General features: G+C 41.0%; 1 gene segment (V, D, J or C); it reads right to left on the bottom strand.

Annotated features, from left to right (window-relative positions):
• Positions 1 to 6,253: 6,253 nt before the first annotated feature.
• LOC123943805 lies at positions 6,254 to 15,694 on the bottom strand. The segment is given in 3 exon segments: positions 6,254 to 6,289; positions 6,542 to 6,838; positions 15,649 to 15,694. Coding segments are annotated over 3 exon segments (369 nt in total).
• Positions 15,695 to 21,410: the final 5,716 nt, after the last annotated feature.

A 21,410-nucleotide genomic window follows, 5' to 3' on the forward strand; every position in this document is an offset into this window, starting at 1 on the left:
AATAGACCACATACTGGGTCACAAACCAGGATTCAACTGATACCATAAGACTGACATTATTCCCTGCATATTCTCAGATCACAATGCTTTGAAACTGGAGCTCAATCACAAGGAAAAGTTTAGAAGGAACTCAAACACCTGGAAGCTAAAGACCACCTTGCTTAAGAAAGCTTGGATCAACCAGTAGATCAAAGAAGAACTTCAACAATTCATGGAAACCAATGAGAATGAAAACACTTCAGTCAAATACCTATGGGATACAGCAAAGGCGGTTCTATGGGGGAAATACATAGTCATCCAAGCCTCCCTCAAAAAAATCGAAAAATCCACCACACACCAGCTCTCTCTAGACCTTAAAGAACTGCAGAATCAACAACAAATTAAACCAAATCCACACACAGGAAGGGAAATAATTGAGATTAGAACAGAGATCAATGAGGTAGAAACCAGAGATACAGTAGAACGTATCAATGAAACTAGAAGCTGGTTTTTTTGAAGAATTAATAAGATCAATAAACCACTGGCCACACTAATCCAAAAAAAAGAGAGAAATCTCAAGTTAATAAAATTATGAGTGAAAAGGGAGCGATCACAACTAACACCAAGGAAGTAGATACAATCATAAGAAATTAGTACCAACAGTTATATGCCAATAAGCTAAGCAAAATAGATGAAATGGATACATTCCTGGAAAACTACAAACTCCCGAAACTGAACCAGGAAGAAATTGACAACCTGAATAGACTGATACCTAGTAACAAGATTGAAGCAGTGATCAAAAACTTCCAAAAAACAAGAGCCCAGGACCTGATGGATTCCTGGGGAATTCAACCAAACATTCAAAGAAGAAATAACACCTATTCTCCTGAAGCTGTTCCAAAAAATTGAAGCAGAAAGACAACTTCCAGACCCTTTTATGAAGCCAGCATTACCCTTATCACCAAACCAGGCAAAGACCCTACAAAAAGGAGAATTTCAGACCAATATCACTGATGAATATGGATGCAAAGATTCTCAACAAGATCCTAGCAAACAGGATCCAGCAGCACATTCAAAAGATTATCCACCATGACCAGGTGGGATTCATCCCTGGGTTGCAAGGTTGGTTCAACATTCGCAAATCAATAAATGTGATAGAACAAATCAATAAGAGAAGAGAGGAGAACCACATGGCCCTTCAATTGATGCAGAAAATGCATTTGACACAATCCAGCATCCGCTCCTGATTAAAAAGCTTCAAAGTATTGGGATAGAGGGAACATTCGTGAACTTCATAAAATCTATCTATGAAAGACCCACAGCAAATATCATCCTCAATGAGAAAAAGCTCACAGCCTTCCTGTTGAGAACAGGAATAGGACAAGGATGCCCATTCTCACCACTCTTGTTCAATATAGTATTAGAAGTCCTAGCAACGGCAATCAGACAACAAAGACAAATAAAATGTATCCAAATTGGCAAGGAAGAATTCAAACTTTCTCTCTTTGCAGATGACATGATTCTTTATATGGAAAACCCCAGAAGTTACACCCCAAACTCCTGGAACTCATACAGCAATTCAGTAACATGGCAGGATACAAAGTCAATGTACAGAAATCAGTGACTTTCTTATACACTAACAGTGAAAATACAGAAAGGCATATTAGAGAATCGATTCCATTTACTATAGCACCAAGAATCATAAGATACTCGGGAATAAACCTAAACAAAGAGGTAAAGAATCTGTACTCAAATAACTACAGAACACTCATGAAAGAAATTGAAGAAGACACAAAAAGATGGAAGACCATTCAATGCTCTTGGATCAGAAGAATATACATTTTTAAAAGGTCTATACTGCCTAGAGCAATCTATACTTTTAATGCCATTCTGATCAAAATTCCACCGGTATTTTTCAAAGAGCTGGGGCAAATAATCCTAAAATTTGTATGGCATTAGAAGAGAACCCGAACTGCTAAGAAAATGTTGAAAAACAAAAACAAAACTGGGACTCCATCAAGATCAAAAGCTTCTTAAAAGCAAAGGAAGCAGTCAACAAATCAAAGAGGCAACCCATGGAATGGGAGAAGATATTTGCAAATGACAGTACAGACATAAGTTTGATATCCGTGGTACATATACACAATGGAGTATGATGCCTCCATTAGAAAGGATGAATACCCAACTTTTGTAGCAACAAGGACGGGGCTGGAAGAGATTATGTTGTGTGAAATAAGTCAAGCAGAGATAGTCAAGTATCATATGGTTTCACTTATTAGTTTGGAGCATAACAAAGAACATGGAGGACATGGGGAGATGGAGAGGAGAGAGAGTTGAGGGAAACTGGAAGGGGAGATGGACCATGAGAGACTATGGACTCTGTAAAACAACCAGAGGGTTTTGAAGGGCGGGGGTGGGAGGTTGGGGGAACCAGGTGGTGGGTAATAGGGAGGGCATGTACTGCATGGAGCACTGGGTGTGGTGCAAACACAATGAATACTGTTACGCTGAAAAGAAATATTTAAAAAAAAGTGAAAAAAAAAGAATACATGGACTTGGACCACCGGTGAATGAGGGGCAGTGACACATGATGGCCTCCCCTGACCCAGGTTCTTGGGAGCACCTGAGGCTAAGATGACATCATCCAGTCAGAGTCCTTGTAGTCTGAAGCCTTCCACCACATTAACGACTGTCACCTGAGTAGAGAAGAGTGTACTGGAGAGTGGAAGTAGATTCTACATGGGGGAGCTCAAGAACATCACAGTGCTGATCACGGAACAGAAACAGGGGCTCTCTGGAGGAATCTGAACTCTTGTGTCGCTACAGCAGAGACACATTTCACTGCTGCTACCCAGACAGCCCGTTTCCCAGTGGAGCCAGGAAGAGAGTCACATACTCCACAGCACAGGCGTCACAAAGAGAGGGTGTGATCATCTACACTAAGCATGAAACATAACAATATAATCCCAAGTGCTCTGTGCATAGTAGACATTCATGAAAACCCACCATAATTCCAGGGGCTCGTTACCATTGGCAAACCTCTGGGTTCCACCGACCCTCCATTCTCTTGCGGTTCAAGTCCTGGGTGTGCAAGTTTGGGGACAGCATCTCCATGTAAAAATCATGTGGAAATTTGTCAAAGCTGGGTCACTCCACTGTATTTGGTAATTCGAGCCGCTCCACTCATCATGAGTGGATTTAACTACCCTGAAACACTTTCCCTAACAGGTATGTTCATGTGTAAATGACATAATAAGATGGCAGAGCTGTCAGATTTTGTCATCGCTCCAATCAGTGTCACCACCCTGGGAACTTCCTAGGAGAACCTTCACTTCTCCCTGACACATTTACAAAAGTAACACCTTCTCTGGTCTGGCAATGACACTTCACATCTGTGTGACATGTGTTAAGGTCACCCCCTTTAACCTGTGTCCTCATCACTGCACTCAGTGATTTAGATCAGTGCTCTGTGAAGGCGCTTCTCTCGTTGTCTTCATGAACAGAGCTGCGGATGCAGGATCTTGTCCCCTGGATCCCCTGTAGTTTTTTATTGTGAATTAAATAATAGACACATTACCTGCTTGATAGAGCGATTTAAGAGTGTGAGAAGTTAGCAGATTCAGTTATGAAGACACATCTGGACCCTGTGTTAGGGCCTGGAAGAGTGGACTGACCAGCTCAGGGACTGTAGACGGGAAGAGACATCCAGAGCATCCAGGTCCAGGGGTGTCTCAAACTCACAATTTGTTCTCTGGGTCCTTAATCTGCTCAGACAGAGGTGAGTGTCCACCTTGGCTCCAGTGTGTGTGTGGACTTGGATAGAGAGTAGCTGACATCACTACTAAGAGGGAAGGAAACAAACAGGAGTGTTTATATTTATGTGGGTGCGGGTGGGTTGCTATGGGGTTCTCATCCCCAGGAACAAAACAGCGGGCATGTGGAGTAACAGGTGTTTGTGATCTGGGAATTGTCAATGACACTCTGGCTGGATACTAGGGTGTGTTTCCTGGTTAGTTCAGAGACACATTAAGCAAAGGATTGCATTAACCTCTGAAAGGAGAACACAGGCAGTAACCTCTTAGACCCTCAACTGCAGAACTTCTTGCAAGATGTGTCTCTAAAAGCAAGGAAAACAGAAAGTGAAAGGAATTTTGGGAATTCACCATGATACAAATCTTCTGCAATGCAAAGGAAACAGTCAACAAAACTGAAAGGCAACCTGTGGAATGGGAGAAGATATTTGCAAATGACACCTCAGACAAAGGTTTGATATCCAAGATCTATAAAGAACTTACCAGACTGAACACCCTAAAAACAAATAATGCAGTGAAAAAACGCGGAGAAGGCACGAATAGGCACTTCTCCAGAGAGACATACAAATGGCCAACACACACATGAAAAAATGCTCCACATTTCTTGCCACCATGGAAATATAAATCAAAACCACAATAAGTCATCACCTTTCATGATTTAGAAAGAATAAAATTAACACGGCAGAGAACAACAAATGCTGGGCAGGATGTGGAGAAAGGGGAGCCCTCTTACGCTGTTGGTGGGAATGCAAGTTGATACAGCCACCTTGGAAAACAGTGTGTAGATTCCCCAAAATCTTAAAAATAGAACTACCTTTGACTCAGCAATTGCACTACTGGGTATTTACCCCAAAGATACAGATGTAGTTAAAAAGGGGGCACATGAACCCCAATGTTCATAGGATTAATTTCCACTATAGTGAAACTGTGGAAGGAGCTGAGATTTCCTTCCACAAATGAATGGATAAAGAAGATGTGGTCCAAACATACAATGGAATATTACTCAGTCACCAGAATGGATGAATACCTACCATTTCATAGACTTGGATGGAACCGGAGGGTGTTATGTCAGGTAGAATAAGTCAAGCAGAGAAAGATAATTATCCTATGGTTTCATCTCTATGTGGAACATAAGGAATAGTGAGGAGGACGACAGAGAAAGTCAATTATCATACAGTTTTACTTACTTGTGGAGCATAAGGAATAACACAGAGGCCATTAGGAGATTAAAGGAAAACTGAATTGCTGTAAACTGGAGGGGGATATGAAGCAGGAGCGATGGTGTACTCTGAGAAACAAACAGGGTTTTGGAGTGGAGGGGGTGGAGGGATGGGTGAGCATGGTGGTGGCTATTAAGGAGGACACGTTAGGCATGGAGCACTGGGTGTGGTGCATAAACAGTGAATCTTGGAACACCGAAGAATAAAAAACCTCAGGGAGGGAGACAAACCATAAGAGACTCTGGATTCTGGGAAACAAACAAGGATTACAGAAGTGAGGGTGGTGGGGGATAGGGTAGCCAGGCGATGAGGATTAAGGAGGGCAGGTGATACGATGAGCACTGGGTGTTATACACAACTAGTGAATCTTTGAACACTACATCAGAAACTGATGATGTACTATATGTTGGCTATGTGAACATTAAAAAAGAATACAGGATTTTTTTTCATGTTTTTTAAAAATTTCTTTTCAGTATTCCAGAATTCATTGTTCATGCACCAAGGAAATACGGGCTTTGAATGAAACACTGGACCAGATAGACTTCTTTGTGATTTATTTGGACCCTTTCTCTTTCATTTTTGTAAATTTAGGTAGAGGATTCTCAGGTGTATTGTGGTTTTTTCCCCCCAAAGTATCACGTGACGTGATGAGCACAACGTTTTATACTGAACAGATGGAGCATTGGATAATATATCAAAAGCCAATGATGTAATATACCTTGGCTAATTGAATTAGAAAAAAACATATGCAGATCCTGGTTTCTTTGATCTGTTCTGTGTTTCTTAGTTTCTATATAATCACATTCTACTCTAATCTTGCTATTTCCGTCCTTCTGCTATATTTAGGATTCAGTTGCTCTTTCTCTAGCACCTTTAGGTGTAATGTTAGGTTGTTTATTTGAGAATTTTCTTGCATCTTGAGGTGCTCCTGTATGGTGTGTCTTTCTGTCTTAGGACCACCTTTGCTGCAGAGAAATGACAGGATGGTGATAATGGTTTTCTACTCTTTTCTTAAATTTAATTTTATTTTTTCAGGGCAGGTTTTATACTCGTGTGTGTGTGTGTGTGTGTGTGTGTGTGTGTGTGTGTGTGTGTGGTCTTCTGGCCCTGCTGCAGGTTCTTGTGATCCACAGTGAGTGCCACTGAAATTCTTTTGAAAGTTTTGTTGACCTGCATCTGGATATTTGTAATTTTTTGGTATTTAAGACAAGAGGAAACTAGTGTAACTGACTCTTTTTTTTTTTCTGGAAGGTTAGTATATTTGTCTTGCTGTTACAACTAAGTTTCTAAGTCAGAGAGTGAATAGGTAAGCACAGAATAACGTCAAGGAGGTTCCCTTGGGGAAACTGCTCTATGGAGAGGAAACCCCAGACCCTGACAGGAAACGTGCCATAGACTCCATGTGCACCTGCTCCTGGGATTAAAGACAGAATTGGTGAGGAGTGTGCACCCTCTGATGGTCTGTTATTCTTGTAGTTTGAGATTTGTGTCGGGTCTCACACTGATGTCCTCTCACTGTGTCTTTCCCACAGTAATACACGGCCATGTCCTTGGCTCTCAGGCTGTTCATCTGCAGATACAGCGTGTTCTTGCCGTTGTCTCTGGAGATTGTGAATCGGCCCTTCACAGAGTCTGCGTAGTATGTGCTACTTCCACCAGTATTAATGCTTGCGACCCACTGCAGCCCCTTCCCTGGAGCCTGGCGGACCCAGCTCATGACATAGCTACTGAAGGTGAATCCAGAGGCTGCACAGGAGAGTCTCAGGGACCCCCCAGGCTTCACCAGGTCTCCCCCAGACTCCACCAGCTGCACCTCACACTGGACACCTGCAGACACAAGACATCCCTGTCAGGAATCCATCACACACCCATGGTTTCTCTCACTCAGATCCACTCACATACTCAATGTCTCTTTTTCTCCAGAAATTACCTTTTAAAGAGAAAGAAGGAAAACCCAGCCATGCACAAACTCCATGGTGTGTTCTCCGTGTTCTGTCCTGATCACTGAATGAGGACACCTGGAAATCCCAGGGTTGGGACTCCTCTCTGGACTGCGCTGTTTTATTCTGTGGAGGGAAAACCCTATTTGCATGTTCTCTGAGTATATAGTTAGCTCCAGACGTAGGTTCAATTCTTAACAAGTTACAAAGATTGCATTGTTTGTGGATCACTTTGGTTAGATGGCACTTTGACAATGTGCAGTGTTCTTTTTTCTGTTTCTTTAAAAAATGCATTTATTGGGTGCCTGGGCATCTCAGTAGGTTAAAGCCTCTGCCTTTGGCTTAGGTCATGATCCTGGATTCCTGGGATCGAGCCCCCCGTGGACTTTCTGTTGGACGGGGGGTCTGCTTCACCCACCTCTTTCTGCCTGCCTCTCTGACTACTTGAGATCTCTCTCTGTCCAATAAATAAATAAAATCTTTTAAAAATGCATTAATTGGTAGGAAACATTGGATCAGGACATCAATAATATAAATTCCCATTCAGACTTAGGAATTCTATCAGAGCCAAGTTTAAATATACCTTTAATATATGAATGAATAAACTTTGCAAAATTACGAGAAATATCAGTTTCCAAGCTCACTTTTGCATCCCATTGTCCTGTGTGTCTGTTTTTATGCCAGCAGCATACAGTAATCTAGCTTTGTAATCTAGCTTGAAATTGAAGTGTGGTGACTCCAGGTGGTTTAGTTGCCTGTTTGCTTTCGTTCTTTCTTTTCTTAAAAATTTTATTTATTTTTTAAAATGTCCTTTCAGTGTTCAGAATTCATTGCTTCTTCACCACACCGAGTGGTCCATGCAATATGTACCCTCCTCAATAACCACCACTAGGTTCACCCAACTTCCCACCCCTCGCCCCTCCAAAACCCTCAGTTAGTTCCACCAAGTCCACAGTCTCTCATGGTTAGTCTCCCCCTCCAATACTCCCAACTCCTTTCTCCTCTCCAGCTCCCCATGTGCTCTGTGTTCTTTCTTTCATTTATTTTTAAAAGTTATTTATTTATTTATTTGGCAGAGAGAGGCACAATGAAAGAGGGAACAGAAGCAGAGGGAGTGAGAGAGGGAGAAGCAGGTTTCTGGATGAGCAGGGAGCCCGATGTGGGCTTGATCCCAGGAGCCTGGAATCATGAACTGAGCTGAAGGCAGATGCCTAATGACTGCGCCACCCAGCCCCCCCCCCACGTGTTATTTCTTATGCTTCAAAAATAAGTGAAACTATATGATAACTGATTCTCTCTGCTTGAAATTTTTCACACACCATAATCTCTTCCAGTCCCGTCCATGTTGCTACAAAAGTTGGGTATTCATCCTCTGATGGAGGCATAATACTCCATAGTATATATGGACCACATCTTCCTTATCCTTTCATCTGTTGAAGGGCATCTTGGTTCTTTCCACAGTTTGGCGACTGTGGCCATTGTTGCTATGAACAGTGGGGTTCAGTTGGCCCTTTTCTTCACTATATCTGTATGTTGTTAATATTCTATTTTTTAAAAAATTTATTTACTTTTAAAATTTCTTTCCAGTGCAATTGCAGGTTCATAGGGGAGCTCTATTTTTAAAACTTGAGGATTCTCCACACTGTTTGCAAAGTGGTTGTACCAATGTGCATTCCCACCAACAGTGTAAGAGCGTTCCCCTTTCTCCACAACCTCCCCAACACTTGTTTACTGTCTTGTTAATCTTGGCCATTCTCACTGGTGTAAGGTGGTTCTAAATGTGGTTTTGATTTGAATCTCCCTGATGGCTAACGATGATGAGTACTTTTCCATGTGTCTGCTAGCCATTTGTATGTCTTCATTGGAGAAGTGTCTGTTTATATCTTCTGCCCATTTTTTGATGTGGTTATCTGTTTTGTGTTTGTTGAGTTTGAGGAGTTCTTTATAGATCCTGGATATCAGCCTTTTGTCTGTAGTGTCATTTGAGAATTTCTTCTCCCATTCTGTCGTTTGCCTCTTGGTTTTGCTGACTGTTTCCTTTGCTGTACAGAAGATTTTTTTTTGTTTTTTTTTTTATTTTTTTAAATTTCTTTTCAGCATAACAGTATTCATTGTTTTTGCACCACACCCAGTGCTCCATGCAATACGTGCCCTCCCTCTTACCCACCACCTGGTTCCTCCAACCTCCCACCCCCGCCCCTTCAAAACCCTCAGGTTGTTTTTCAGAATCCATCGTCTCTCATGGTTCATCTCCCTCTCCAATTTCCCTCAACTCCCTTCTCCTCTCCATCTCCCCATGTCCTCCATGTTATTTGTTATGCTCCACAAATAAGTGAACCCATATGGTAATTGACAGAAGCTTTTGATATTGACAAAGTTCCAAGACTTCATTTTCACTTTTGTTTCCTTTACCTTTGGAGACATGTTTTTGAAGAAGTTTCAGTGGTTGATGTTGAAGAGGTTACTACCTATGTTCTTCTCTATGACTCTGATGGATTCCTGCCTCACGTTGAGGTCTTTTATCTGGTTCGAGTTTATCTTTGTGTATGGTGTAAGACAATGGTCGAATTTCATTCTTCTACACATAGCTGTCCAATTTTCCTAGCACCATTTATTGAAGAAACTGTCTTTTTGCACTGGATAGTTTTTCCTGCTTTGTTGAAGATTATTTGATCATAGAGTTGCAGGTCCATTACTGGGTTCTCTACTCTGTTCTACTGGTTTATGTGTCTTTTTTTGTGCTAGTATCATGCTGTCTTTGGGACAATAGGTTTGTAGTATATCTTAAAATCAGGAAACGTGATGCCTCCAGCTTGGGTTTTCATTTTCAACATTTCCTTAGTAATTCAGGGTGTTTTCTGGTTCCTTACACTTTTTAGGATTTTTTTTCAGCACAAAGTAATGAAAAAAGTTCCATGCTCATGGATTAGAAGAATAAACATTGTTAAAATATCTATACTGTCCAGGGCAATCTATATTTTCAGTGTGATCCTGATGAAAATTCAACTGGCATTTTTCAAAACAAGGAATTTCAATGTCACACTCGAACAGACTGATTTCTTTTTTTTAACTTAATTTTTATTTTATTTTTTTCTTTGCATTTTTAAAAAATTTATTTATTTATTTTCAGTGTAACTTTACTCATTGTTTTTGCACCACACCCAGTGCTCCATGCAATACGTGCCCTCCTATTACCCACCACCTGGTTCCCCCAACCTCCCAAACCCCACCTCTTCAAAGCCATCAGGTTGCTTTTCAGAGTCAATAGTCTCTCATGGTTCATCTCCCCTTCCAATTTCCCACAACTGCCTTCTCCTCTCCATCTCCTCATGTCCTCCATGTTCTTTGTTATGCTCCACAAATAAGTGAAACCATATGATACTTGAATCTCTCTGCTTGACTTATGTCACTCAGCAAAATCACTTCCAATCCCATCCATGTTGATACAAAAGTTGGGTATTCATCCTTTCTGATGGAAGCATCATACTCCATTGTGTATACATGCCACATCTTCCTTATCCATTTGTCCATTGAAGGGCATCTTGGTTCTTTCCACAGTTTGGTGACTGTGGCCATTGCTGCTATAAACATTGGGGTACAGATGGCTCTTCTTTTCACTACATCTGTATCTTTGGGATAAATACCCAGCAGTGCAATTGCAGGGTCATAGGGAAGCTCTGTTATTAATATCTTGAGGAATCTCCACACTGTTCTCCAAAGTGGCTGCACCAACTTGCATTCCCACGAAGAGTGTAAGAGGCTTCCCCTTTCTCCACAACCTCTCCAGCACATGTTGTTTCCTGTCTTGCTAATTTTGGCAATTCTAACTGGTGTAAGGTGATATCTCAATGAGGTTTTATTTTGAATCTCCCTGATGGCTAATGATGATGAACATTTTTTCATGTGTCTGATAGCCATTTGTATGCCCTCATTGGAGAATTGTCTGTTCATATCTTCTGTCCATTTTTTGATATGATTATCTGTTTTGTGTGTGTTGAGTTTGAGTAGTTCTTTATAGATCCTGGATATCAACCTTTTGTCTGTACTGTCATTGCAAATATCTTCTCCATTCCTTGGGTTGCCTCTTTGATTGTTGACTGTTTCCTTTGCTGTGCAGAAGCTTTTGATCTTGATGAAGTCTGAAAAGTTCATTTTTGCTTTTGTTTCCTTGGCCTTTGGAGACATATCTTGAAAGAAGTTCAACATTCACAAATCAATCAATGTGATAAAACAAATCAATAAGAGAAGAGAGAAGAACCACATGGTCCTCTCAATTGATGCAGAAAAAGCATTGGACAAAATCCAGCATCTGTTTCTGATTAAAACGCTTCAAAGTATAGGGATAGAGGGAACATTCCTGAACTTCATAAAATCTATCTATGATAGACCCAAAGCAAATAACATCCTCAATGGGAAAAAGCTTGCAGCCTTCCCGTTGAGATCAGGAGCACGACAAGGATGTCCACTCTCTCCACTCTTGTTCAACATAGTATTAGAAGTCCTAGCAATGGCAATCAGACAACAAAGAAAAATAAAAGGTATCCAAATTGGCAATGAAGAAGTCAAACTTTCTCTCTTCGCTGATGACATGATTCTTTATATGGAAAACCCCAAAGACTCCACCCCCAAACTACTAGAACTCATACAGCAATTCAGTAACGTGGCAGGATACAAAGTCAATGTACAGAAATCAGTGGCTTTCTTATACACTAACAATGAAAATATAGAAAGGGAAATTACAGAATCAATTCCATTTACTATAGGACCAAGGACCCTAAGATACCTGGGAATAAACCTAACCAAAGAGGTAAAGGATCTGTACTCGAGGAACTGCAGTACACTCATGAAAGAAATTGAAGAAGACACAAAAAGATGGAAGACTGTTCCATGCTCTTGGATTGGAAGAATAAACATTGTTAAAATGTCTATATTGCCTAGAGAAATTTATACTTTTAATGCCATTCCGATCAAAACTCCACTGGTATTTTTCAAAGAGCTGGAGCAAATAATCCTAAAATTTGTATGAAATCAGAAGAGACCCCGAATTGCTAAGGAAATGTTGAAAAACAAAAACAAAACTGTTGGCATCATGTTACCCGATTTCAAGCTTTACTACAAAGCTGTGATCACCAAGACAGCGTGGCGCTGGCATAAAAACAGACACATAGACCAGTGGAACAGAGTAGAGAGCCCAGATATGGACCCTCAACTCTATGGTCAATAATCTTCGACAAAACAGGAAAAAATATACAATGGAGAAAAGGCAGTCTCTTCAATAAATGGTGCTGGGAAAACTGGACAGCTATATGTAGAAGAATGAATCTCAACCATTCTCTTACACCGTGCACAACGGTAAACTGAAATGGATAAAAGACCTTAATGTGAGACAGGAATCCCTCAGAATCCTAGAGTAGAACATAGGCCGTAATCTCTTCGATATCAGCCACAGCAACTTCTTTCGATCAGACCGATTTCTTATATTATGCATTAAATCATTTTAATTTATATCGAAATAAGTCAAGCAGAGAGAGTCAAGTTTCATATGGTTTCACTTATTTGTGGATCATAACAAAGAACAATGAGGACATAGGGAGATGGAGAGGAGAAGGTAGTTGAGGGAAACTGTAAGGGGAGATGAACCATGAGAGACTATGGACTCTGAAAAACAACCAGTGGGTTTTGAAGGGGCGGGGTGGGTGGGAGGTTGAGGAACCAGGTGATGGGTAATAGGGAGGGCACGTACTGCATGGAGCACTGGGTGTGGTGCAAAAAAAATGAACACTGTTACACTGAAATAAACAAATAAAAAAAGAAAAAAATTAATTTAAATTCAGTTCAATTAACACACAGTGCATTACCCGTTTTAGAGGTAGATTTAGTGATTCATCAGTTGTCTATTACAGCTGGCACTCATTCCACGATGTGCCCTCATTAATGCCCTTTGGTCAGTTACCCCATACCCCACAGCCACCTCTAGTTTAAACAGAAAATTTTGAATGTAATTTCAGTATTTGGATTGGGGAATGTTCATCCTAGAATTATAGCTTTATTTATTTGTTTTATCACAACTTTATCTGCTTAAATTCTTTAAAAATTATGTTCATTTAGCCACAATATTGTACATATTCGTTTTTGTTGTAGTGTTCAACAATTCATTAATTGTGTATAACACCCACCGCTCCTCTCAGCATGTGCCCTCCTTATCGCCCATCCCCAAGTTATCCCATCCCCTTACTCCCAACCCCTCAAAATCTCTGTCTGTTCCACAGAGAAACCTATTGATTTATGATTTTATTTGGGGCTTTCTCTTTTCTTATTGAGAAATCTAGGCAGAGGTTTCTCAGTTTTATTATATTTTTTTCCAAAGAACTAGATCTTGGTTTTTTTAATCTGTTCTGCTGTTTTTTTTTTTTTAATCATTTATTTCTCCTCTAGTCTTTCGTATTTCCTTCCTTCTGCTGTATTTAGGCTTCAGTCATTGCACTTTCTCCAGCTCCTTCAGGTGTAATGTTAGGTGGCGTCTTTTAGATTTTTCTTGCTTCTTGATGTCTTCTTGTATGCTGTGTATTTCTGTCTTAGGACCACCCATGTTAATTAGGTGAAAGTGATGAAGGTTTTATACTTGTGTGTGTGTGTGTGTGTTTGTGTGTGTGTGTGTGTGTGTGTGTGTGTGTGTGTGTGTTTAATGTTCAGGCTCCACATCCACACTGCACTTAGTGGGATTTCAGTACTTTTATGATGTTGTCACTAACATTGATGCCCTGAGCTTTGTTTAAGACAGTGGAACCCTCCCTCCAAAGACCCTTTCTTCTTTTACTTTGGATTGTTGATGTCTCTGTGGCCTCTTGTGCAGCAAGTCCATAAAGAATGGACTTTATGCCCTTCTATCAAATTCGTACATTGAGCTGGGTGGACCTGTGATGCACTCTGAGTGCCTCTGGGATTCCTCTAAAGGCCTATTTGATGAGCATCAGGATATTCATGATTCATAGGTATTTAGGGACAGGGATAAACAAGGTGAGTGACTCTGTATTTTGTGCATTTTAATATAATCGTTTTCCCATTAGAACAAGTTTTTGAAGGCAGAGAGTGAAGTGACAAGCCCAGGTCATCACTAGCCATCAGGGATATTCAAATTAAAGCCACACTGAAATACTACCTTACACCAGTTGAATGGCCAAAATTCGCAAGACATGAAACAATGTGTGTTGGAGAGGATGTGGAGAAAGCGGAACTCTCTTACACTGTTGGTGGGAATGCAAGTTGTTGCCACACTTTGGAGAACAGTGTGGAGATTCCTCAAGAAATTAAAAAGAGAGCTTCCCTATGACCCTGCAATTGCACTACTGGGTATTTACCACAAAGATACAGAAGTAGTGAAAAGAAGAGCCAACTGTACCCCAATGTTTATAGCAACAATGGCCCAGTCACCAAACTGTGGAAAGAACCAAGATGCCCTTCAATGGACGAATGGATAAGGAAGATGTGGTCCATATACACAATGGAGTATTATGCCTCCATCAGAAAGGTGAATACCCAAATTTTGTATCAACGTGGATGGGACTGAAGAGATTATGCTGCGTGAAATAAGTCAAGCAGAGAGAGTCAATTATCATATGTTTTCATTTATTTGTGGAGCGTAACAAATAACATGGAGGACATGGGGAGATGGAGAGGAGACGGCAGTTGAGGGAAATTGGAAGGGGAGATGAACCATGAGAGACTATGGACTCTGAAAAACAACCTGAGGGTTTTGAAGGGGCGGGGGTGGGAGGTTGGGGGAGCGAGGTGGAGAGAATTATGGAAAGCACGTATTGCATGGAGCACTGGGTGTGGTGCAAAAACAATGAATTCTACTACGCTGAAAAGAAATTTAAAAAAATTAAAAGAATCATGTGTGCAGAGAGGGCCCTCAGGGAAAGTGTTCTCTGGACAGGAATCGCCAGATCCTGACAGGAAACTTGCCCATAACCTCCATCTGCATCTTCTCCTGGGCTTAAAGACAGAATTTGTGCGGATTGTGCACCCTCTGGTTGTCCCTATTCTCTCCTACAGTGAGGTTTCTGTCTGGGTTCACGCCGATGTCCCCTCACTGTGTCATTGCACAATGTCTTGGCTCTCAGGCTGTTCATCTGCAGATACAGTGTATTTTTGCCATTGTCTCTGGAGATGGTGAATCAGTATTTCACGGAATCTGTGTAGCTTTTGCTACTTCCATCATTGCTAATGCATGTGACCCACTGAAACCTCTTCCCTGGAGCCTGGTGGACCCAGATCCTGTGGTAACTGCTGAAGGTGAATCCAGAGCCTGTACAGGAGAGTCTCAAGATCCCCCATACTTCAACATGTCTTCCCTAGACTCCACCAGCTGCACCTCACTGGACACCTGAGGACACAAGACATACTGGTCAGAAAATTCACATATCCATGGTTTCTTTCACTCATATCCACTCACGTCCTCAACATCTCTTGCTCACCATGAATTTCCTTTTTTTTTCTTTTAAATTTCATTTCAGCATAACAGTATTCATTGTTTTTGCACCACACCCAGTGCTCCATGAAACACGTGCCCTCACTAATACCCAACACCTTGTTCCCCCAACCTCCAACCACCCGCCCCTTCTAGAACCTCAGGTTGTTTTGCAGAGGGAAATTGGAAGCGGGGTGAACCATGAGAGACTACGGACTGTAAATTACCTTTTAAAAGAGCAACAAGGAAAACCCATCCAAGAACAGACTCCATAGTGAGTTGTCTGTGTTCTGTCTTGAATACTGATTGGAGCACCTGCAAATCCTGGTGCTGGGGTTCCACTTCGAACTGCATGGACAGGGCTGGGTTGTTTTAATCAGCAGAGGGAAGGCCCTATTTGCATATTCTCTGAGTATATAACAAATTTTCCAGGTAGCATCTTCATGATGGCAGTGACCTAGAGCAGTTGTGAGGGTCCTGGGGGAGTTTGGTCACCATGATATCTTTGATGAAGTCACACACTTTTATTGTGTGATTTTGCTGGAGAAACTGAATAGCACCTATTGCTTTCATTTTTTCACATATGAACCCCATCACCGTGATGTAGATACCAGTTTTTCCACTATTTTATAGGTCGATATGTACACACAGCAGCACAGAATGGTTCTGTGAATTTCCAGGTGAGCACAGTAGGTGAAATTGAGCCCAGTGTCTAAGTTTGTGCTCCTCATCATGGGAAATTTTTTTCTCCCTTGAACCTCCTTCAGGACAGAGCTGCATATGAGATTCTCAGGCTTTCTGAATTTCTGGATGTCCCAGTAGACTGAAGTGTGGAGATCAGGTCTTTCTGTCCTAGAAACTCGGAGACACTGAGAAACCTTGACAGAGACTCGCAGAGCTTCTAGAGATGCTGTGGGTTATCAACAACCACAAGGTACATTTACACCTGTTCTCTCTACACATCGATGGAAAATTTAAATAAAGGTAAAGGAATGGGATTATTAGTCAAGCAATTAATGACAGAACACCTGAGCTCAGAAAGCATGCTGTTAGTTAAAGACAATTCTTCATTTCTGAAATGGAAATCATTGTACTTCTACTCCCTTATTTATTGCCATGTTGATATAAACTATATCTATCCCAATGCTTCGCCCCTGGCAAGTTTGGTTTTTGTCATTTTGATAGCTTATTCCTAAAATGTAGGACTCTTCTGTATTTCCACAGGTTTACAAATTGTTTACTGTGTTTCTGTCTGGGAGAAGTTAACAGAGCATTTAACTGGAAGCCCTGGAGAAGAGACCAGCCCCAATCCACCTCTTGTCCTGGATCATGAGCTCTGTGGTTCTTGAGTCAGAGGGACTGTGAGTCATCCTGATGGTCCCAGTGCACCAGGAGGTGTCATAGACACTTGCAGAGATACAGGGACTCCTCTTTCCTCTTCTCCATTTACTCAACATGTGAGGAGTTATCCTCTCAGCATAACCACTACAGATTGTCCTGTTGAAAGGATATGTCCTCATTCTTACTTTCTTTACTTGAGCTCCTCACTGTCATCCTTATGCCATAATATCCAATATTTATTGTATTCAGAGATGCGCCGGAACCTTGGATCAAGTCCCTGCATTCTAACATGTGCTCTCAGACCATGAGGTCTTTCCCTCCAGAGAGTAAGGCGAGGGTCATCTGCTTGTCCTGGGAGGAATAGTCCTAGAAACCACGTGCTGATATGTTTCCAGTTATATTTGATGTGAATCACTAATGAAATTGCCATTGGTTTGAGAATTCTCTTCAGAAGGTATTGGATTTTAGTCATTCTTCCAGGTATGAGTTGACATCTTTCCATGGTTTTGATTTGTGCTTCCCTGATAATGACTGATGTTGAGCATCTATTATGCATCTGATAGCCATCTGGATGTCTTCTTTCAATAGTGTTTATTCCTTTCTTCTGACCATTTCCTAACTGCATTCCTTGTGTGTTGAGTGTGGTAAAGTCTTTATAGGTTATGGATATTAAATTTATCATAGATTTCTTTTGCAAATATCTTCTCCCATTTGTGACTCATATGTGGAATTTATGAAGGAAAACAGATGAACACAAGGGAAGTGGGAAAAGAAAAAAAAATGAGGGAGGGAAACAACCACAAGTGACTCCTAGTTATAGAGAACAGACCGCAGGTTGATGGAGGGAGATGAGTGAGGACTGGGGAGATGGCCCATGAGCATGAAAGAAGGCATCAGTTTCAATGAACACTAGGTGTTGTATGTAAGAATGAATCAGCGAATTATACTCCAGAAACCAATATTACACTGTGTGGTAACTAATAAAATTTAAATTAAAAATAAAAAATAAGAAAAAAACAGCAGGTACTGGAATACATGTTTGGTGTCAGGCAGTGAGGACCAGGGAAACAACACATTGTAAACATGCATCCTCGAGCTTGGGCTTATTCCCTGCAGAGGAATGGGAGGTGCAAGGGAAGGTCAGCTGACACTTGTCCATGCTTCCTGAGTACTCAGATGCACCGCTGTGAATCAGCCTGTCCCAGGAGCTCAGGACGACCATACTTGGGCAGGATGAGGGATGCAAGTTGTTTGAACAGCTGCCAGTGAGGTGTGGACACAGACGAGTTAGGAAATGCCAAACCATATGGCACCATACAGAGAATTATGACTATTTTAGTCAAGTAATGTCCACAACCATTCAGGAATCATAGGGATAAATGCAAAGAGTTGAGTCTCATTTCTCTAGATCCCAATGATTATGACCTTTGAGATATAATTTCTCTCTTTCAACCTAAATTAGAGAAACTATTCAAATTTCTCTGCAAGTTTAAAAACATTCACTAAATATCTGAGTGCAGATTTTCTGTATTAGTTAGGAATGCCTGTCTTTAATTGTTTTATTTTAGAAAAAATCACACCGCATAATATGTAGCATCTTAAATTTTTGAAGTGTAAAATGCAATGGCGAATGGCATATACACCACATGATTTCACACTGAAGCATCTCCAACAGAGTATCATTTCTTTCACCACACCTGACATGTGGACCAGCCCCGCCATGGTCAGGGCCTCAGGACTGGACCTTAGTCTTTCCCCACATAGGATGTCATCTGAACCTTCTCAAGAGCTTCCTGGTGTTACTGGTTTAATTGAGTAGAGTTGAGATACATATAGTATGTTAATGTTTACCAGTTGTGTTTTCGTTTCTTCTCTCACATACCAAGGACATAAACAGAAGGGCAATTATACAAAAGTTAAATTAAAGCAAATGAATAGTCAAGAAGCAAAATTTAAAAATAGGCAATCGACTCCCTAACCCTACAAGCTATAAAACCTTAAAAATCTAAGGATTAGTTATGTTTCCAGTATAAGTCACTTTATAGTAATAGAAGTTCAGGAATTTGGATCTTCATAGCTTGTTAACCATTCAGTTTCACAGTAGCTATAATAAGTAAATCCCTGAAAAATATTAGCTTTGTTTAATGGAAAAATCCTTCTGTGGTATGTTGTGAAGTTCAGAAGAATGAACACAATCACTGCTTGCAGTTATTTTTAAAGTTTTCATTTAAATTACAGTTATTTAACATAGGGCATATTTAACAAGACCCAAAACTACATAATCCACCTCCACCTGCCACTCCTCTGGTAACTGTCCATCTGTTATCTGTAGTTAAGGGTGTGTTTTTGTTTTTTCTCTTCCTTTCCCCGCCTTTCTTCATTAATTTTGTTTCTTAAATTCAACATATGAGTGAAATTATATGGTATTTGTCTTTCACTGACTAATGCACTTAGCATAAAACTCTCCAGCTCCATCCAAGTCATTGGAAATGTCAAGATTTCACTCTTTTTTATGAGTGAGTAATATTCCACTCTCTCTACATATACCACATCTTCTTGATCATTCATCAATGAGTGGACATGTGGGCGGTTTCCATAGTCTGGCTATTTTAAGTAATGCTGCTGTTAATATGGGGGTGCACTGTACTCTGAGAACTAGTTTTTTTGTGCTGTTTGGGTGAATATCCAGTCGTGTGATTGCTGGATCATAGTGTAGTTCTTCTTTTAAATATTTGGGGAATCTACACCCTGTTTTCCAGAGTGGCAGCACCCTGCACACTCTACATCTCCTGACCAACGAATTCTGCAGGGCCTCAGTTCTAAGGAACTGGTATCAGGTCCCATTTAACAATCCCAGCAGAGCACACCTACTTAAAACTCCCACATTCTGGCTAAGGACCAAACACTGCCCACTGCAGCCAAGGAGGGGCTCTGTAGACAGCTGGCCTGAAGGCACGTTCTGCTAAAACAGAACAGCAGAGAACAAAATGTACACAGTACACACCAGAGATCTCTCTGAAGCTTCAAGCCCTCAACATAACTTGCTTTTGTAACACACAGAAGAAGGTGGAATCTCAGAAAAAATGACAAGATTGAGGAATTCAGTTTCAGGTGCAGTTCTGACCAACCTCAATTGACGTTTTCTTAGATCAGGCCCTTTGACCCCACAGGGTGAGCAAAGGACTTGTCATCTGTCTCCAGACCCAATAGTTTCCATTCCTGAAAGTCTCCTGTGCATAAAGAACACTGCCATCCAGCCAAAGCATTCACTATTCAGCAATGTCCACTGCACTGGGATACTGAGTGTTGCTGACAATATCCCTGCTGTTCACGTCCGTTTGGAGAACCTCTGACTTCCTGCTCAAAGTGACTGTTTCATTGCTGACAAATATTTTCTTCTCTATGTGACTTCTTTTGTGAGATTATGTGCCTGGACCTCAGGTGGCAACTGTCACTTACTGCAAAATTATATAGTAATTGAACAACATTGAAAGGGCTTTCTACATTAAAACAGCAGTTGGGTTCATAGGACCACTGGATCAAAGGAGGAAGGGAAATAAGGGTAAGATATTCTGAAATAAAACAGCAGAGTGCCATTTTGAGCCTCAATATATAAAGCACTGGGTACTTGGCACACCATCTTTGAAGCAAGAAAATATCAAAGATATTAAAAAAATAGAAGACACATTTCTTGGTCCCCTTAGAAATTTGAGGTGACAGAGGAGTCCATCCCCACACTACAGAGAGGCACAGAAACGGCTGAGTCTACAAGTCTTGCACAGAAATCTTGGATTTCCATAAGAGTCAGTGTGCTTCTAGTTGAGATTAGTATTGAGTCCCTTTCTGAGTGGAGGTGAGTATCCCCCAACCCAATGAGAACTTAGAGAACAAAGGCATAAGAAGGAGTAAGGCACCCCTTTTATTTCAATCTCATTGTCTGAACTTCTCATCTCTTCTTTTCCTTTCCTACTCTTGGACTGAGCAATACACCAAGTGACCCCCTGGTTCTCCATCCAACAGCCTGAGAATGATTTACTCCACCATCCCCACCAGCTTGTGGAGGACAGAGCCTGGGTCTTCTCAGGCTCTATTACCATGGGATCCAATTACATATGTTCTTTCTGTAAGTGAAATTTCAGCTGGAAATGAATAATAGCTCTACATTCTCTATATGCTTGTTGGCATATGGTATTCTGTCTTTTTGTACTGTAGACATTCTTAGTGGTGGTGTAGTGGTATCTTGTGAGGATGAACATACTGATGTATACAATACCTCTTTCTAGAAGAATAGGACATTATGCTGATATATATTCCTTAAAGAACTGCTAAGTTTAGTGCTATCATCATGGAAATAGAGCATGTAGGGGTGGGGATTGTCACCTCATGCCCATTTCCATGTCCAGTTTGTGCCGCAGAAGTTGTTAGGAGCTGTGGCAGGCCCCTATAGGTAAATCACAGTCTTGGACTTTAAAATTTTGAAGGAAAGCCCTGCCAGTCTTTGCAGATCATGATTCTTCTTTTGATAGCTGGAAGCCTGTTCCTGGATCTTAGGAACTCTAGGTTCAAGCCTGAGTCCCTAGGTTGCCATGGAAATTGAGCTGTCCATCTTGGAGTGGGTGTTATTTGAATGTCCAGCCATAAAGTGGAG

This window comes from Meles meles, chromosome 6, assembly GCF_922984935.1.
Source record: "Meles meles chromosome 6, mMelMel3.1 paternal haplotype, whole genome shotgun sequence".
Lineage (NCBI taxonomy): Eukaryota > Metazoa > Chordata > Mammalia > Carnivora > Mustelidae > Meles > Meles meles.